At 35.4% G+C, this 4,283-nt stretch overlaps 1 protein-coding gene across 1 annotated transcript; it reads left to right on the forward strand.

Annotated features, from left to right (window-relative positions):
- The first annotated feature begins 3,141 nt into the window (after positions 1 to 3,141).
- On the forward strand, positions 3,142 to 4,080 carry LOC102814437 (olfactory receptor 14K1-like). The gene has a single exon (XM_006877763.1). The coding sequence runs from the start codon at positions 3,142 to 3,144 to the stop codon at positions 4,078 to 4,080; it is 939 nt and encodes a 312-aa protein (XP_006877825.1).
- Positions 4,081 to 4,283: the final 203 nt, after the last annotated feature.

The raw sequence follows: 4,283 nt of genomic DNA on the forward strand, positions 1-4,283 counted from the left end.
ATACAGAGGCTAAATTACATATGTATCTCTTCCCATCCTGTATGTATATGTGTATATGAATGGAATCTTGGACTGGTGCTGTGGGCTAATGTGATGGACTGCAAAGTCGGTTTGAACTGCAAGGCCAGCAATTCAAATTCACCTGCCACTCCTAGGAAACTCTATACAAGGTTGCTATGAGTCAGAAACAACAGGGTGGCAATTAACAACAACAAAGTATGTGTATATATGTATATACACATATATACTAAAAACTTGTGTATAAAACCTAAGTAAAAATCTGATTAAATGTCAAATTTAAATTAGAATTAAGAAGAGCAAATATATTTTGTCTAAGTATTTAAGACATTGTTAAGTGCCACTGAGTCGATTCCAATCCATAGTGACCCTGTATAAAGTTTCCAATGAGAGGCTAGAGAGCTTGAACTGCCAATCTTGTGGTTCAAACCAACTTTACAGTCCAGCACATTAACCCACAGTGCCACACCAGGACTCCATTTAAGACATTAACATCATGAAATTTTATAATCATCTGATTCAACTTCATCATTTGAAATGAAGGAAGAGGGGGATTTGTGATGTCACCAGTTGAGAGAGAAAGAAAAATTGCTGTTGGCAAATTTATTTTATCAAAACTAACTCTTACAGTTTGAAGTCCAGTGTTGAGCCTACAGGTGCCACAGCAAAAGTCAATCATAGTCAACTTTAAAATTTAAGTACATCACCCTAGAAGGAAAGCTGTTAAGTTGTTCAAAATCAACCCCAGGATAATATTTCAAGGAGGGAGAAAATATGTGCAAACCAAGCCTGAGTAATCTATAAAGAAGAAGGGCAGTCAGATGCTAGAAGCCTACTTTGGTGCTGATACAAATCACTCTTGAGTGTTTTGCTTTTTGTTTGTTTTCTTCTCTAACTAAACAACTGCTTGACAAATTTATCCATATCTGAAAGCTACTGATCTCTGTATTTGAATATGCTATTATTTCAATATGCAGAATTTAGGCTTTTGCTAGAGATCATTCTGTGTTAAAGGCACAATGAATGCTATTGAAGGTATCTATTTGATGAGAAATTAAAAACAACAACAACAACCTAGTCTATTTTAGAACACTGCACATGGTTCTCCTAAAATAGCTGTTCACCTGTTGTTTCCATTCAATACCTATACCCAGAATATTTTCAAGAGGGTATCAGAATCAGTTGGATGCATAATTATTTTTTTCAATACTTTGGTTTTAGACTTAATCCTGCTATATGAATCCATCGGCTATTTTCTACCTAAATTGATATATGAGACACCAATCAACCAATAAAAAGTTTATTACAGTCCTAACTAGGATTTGGTATCCTCAAATTTACAATTTTTGAAGTTTTATTCTACCTTCCACAGTTGTGATTATCTGCCAACTTTGTAAGAAATAAAGGGGCTGGAGGATTTATATCAATGAAAAGTGAGGAATGACAGGTTCGAAAGAAATAAGAACCCCATTAGTTAGGTGCTATTGAGTTGGTGCGAACGTATACCAACCTTATGTAAAACAGAATGAATACTACCTGGTCTTATGACATCCTTACAATTGATGTTTTTAGAGCTTATTGTTACAGCCACTGTCCCACTTCATATTCTACTTCATTTTTGATTTATAAATAAAAGTCAGGGAAATCAGTAACAATAGAGTTACAGCCCTTTTCTCTTTCTGGTGGTGATAGTGTTGGTGTGCTGGTGAGTAGTTTCTGACTCATAATGACCTTGTATAGGGTTTCCGAGGCAGCAAAACTTTACAGAAGCAGCAAGTTTTGTATTTCTTCCATGGAGTGGATAGTAGATTTGAGCTGTTGGCCTGTGGTTAGCAGCCAAATGCATAACAACAACACTACCACGATTCTTGAGTCCAAGAGAATCTGTGTCTGATTTTATACATATGTGGTATAAGGTGAGTGGACTGACTATGGTGGTTGACTTTGTGTAAGCATAAATATGACTGACTGTATAAAAAATTAAGTCTTTTACCTACCATTGATACTTATGTTTCTATATTTTGAATTTACCACTGTAATTATATGTCTTATATTCCTTCTACTGTCTTTTCCTCTCTTTGAATCTACATATTTTTTCTCTTATAGTACGTAATACAAGATTAAATTGAGAATTATGTTCCCAATTTATAAAGCATTTTTTTCTCATTGCATTTATTGAATTAAAATTCACACTAGAAAATAATAAAACTCCTTTTGCTGATACTATATTCTCATTTTTATGTGTTGCTTAAAGATAAACCCTACATATTTGCATGTAAAACAGCTTCCTACAAAATAAATGTTCTGTGTTACACAATGTTGCTGTTGTTGTTGTTAAATGCCCTGGAGTCAGTTTGGACTCATAGTGACCCTGTACCGGGTTTCCAAGAAGCTGCTTGTGGGTTTGAACTGCTAACCTTGCGGTTCAAAGTTCAGTGCTAATTCGATAACACAACACCAAGAGTCCTTATTATATGATTGTTGTTGTTGTTAAGTGCTGTTGAGTCAATTCTGGCTCCTAGCGACCCTGTATAGGGTTTCAAGGAGCAGCTTGGTGAGTTTGAACCACCTATCTTGCAGTTCAAATGACTGCAGTCAAACGCATTAACCCACTGTGCCACACCAGGACTTCATACACAATAGTTAATTTTAATGTAATTAACTTAAACAAAATGAAATGTGAATTGTGATTTTGTATTGATACGATGATAAGCAGTATGCCATAAGTTTGGTTTGAACCTCAGCAGTCACTCTTCAGGAACCCAATACAAAGTTGCTCTGGGTGAAATGGACTCAATGACACTTAACAGCTATGAATCAACTGCATTAGAAATATTTTTTTATAAATTAGGATTTATCAATGTGTATATCATATCTATAAAATAGAAATATCACCACTCATTTTCATTTTTGAAAGAAAGATACATGCAGTATATGTTTTCACTTAAAGCCAAATTATTTTCTTTGCAAACTGACAAAAATTGTGGATTTTCAGAAAACTGTAGTGTAGGAAAGGTTTCAAAAAAATTAAAACCATAAAAACAAAAACAAAAAACGCTTCAAGGAAATTTTTAATGTCTCTATCTTCCTTCATTCCATAGGATGTCCAATAGAGTCAAGGACATGAACAACCGTACATTGGTGGTGATGGAATTCTTTCTCATGGAATTCTCCCACACCAGGGAGCTCCAGGTCTTGCATGCCTCTCTGTTTTTGCTGATTTACTTGGCAACTCTAATGGGTAACCTTCTCATTATTGCTCTTGTCACCCTGGACCAGTGTCTTCACACCCCAATGTACTTCTTCCTGAAGAACTTGTCCTTCTTTGATCTTTGTCTCATTTCCATCATTGTCCCAAAATCTGTTCTGAACTCTCTTTCCAGCAAGAGCACCATTTCTTTGCCAGGATGTGTGCTGCAGGTATTGTTGGTAATTCACTTTGCTGGGGCTGAGGTGTTTATCCTCACAGCTATGTCCTATGATCGCTATGTGGCCATTTGTCACCCATTGCACTATGAGGTCATCATGAGCAGGGGAGTCTATGTATGTATGACAGCTGCCTCCTGGTTCCTAGGAGGGTTCTTTGGCAGTTTATATTCAGCAGGCACATTCTCCTTATCTTTCTGTGGCTCCAGAAACCTCCCTCAATTTTTCTGTGATGTCCCCTCACTATTAAAGATTTCATGTTCAAAATCACATATAACTATTAATGTTAGTGTGGCAGTTGGAATATTTTATGGTTTCTTTTGTTTACTTGCCATTGTTTTTTCATATATCTATATTTTCAATACAGTATTAAATATTCCATCTGTACAAGGTCGGTCAAAGGCCTTCTCTACATGTCTACCCCACCTCATAGTTGTGACCACCTTTCTCTTGACAGGAGCCATTGCTTATTTGAAGCCAGTGCCAGAGTCTCCCTCTATACTAGATTTACTGGTTTCTGTGTTGTATTCAGTGTTGCCTCCCACCATGAACCCTATTATCTATAGCCTAAGGAATAAAGAAATCAAGGGAGCTCTTAGAAAACTCCTGTGGAAACTTGGAGGCAATCTGAAGTAGTGAAAATTAAATAAAGCGGTGATGCTATCATTTTTTATTTTTCATTATAAAGTGTCTTTAATATTACTAGGAATATAAATTAATTCTACTGAATTAATTAATTTTAAATGTGTTGCAGATAAATATATTTACCCATAATTGCAATAAGTAATAGAATTCTGAGTCAAATTATTTTTTGGTGTAATTTAATAAAATTTTTCTTA

The sequence above is a fragment of the Chrysochloris asiatica genome, unplaced genomic scaffold, assembly GCF_000296735.1.
Source record: "Chrysochloris asiatica unplaced genomic scaffold, ChrAsi1.0 scaffold00592, whole genome shotgun sequence".
NCBI lineage: Eukaryota > Metazoa > Chordata > Mammalia > Afrosoricida > Chrysochloridae > Chrysochloris > Chrysochloris asiatica.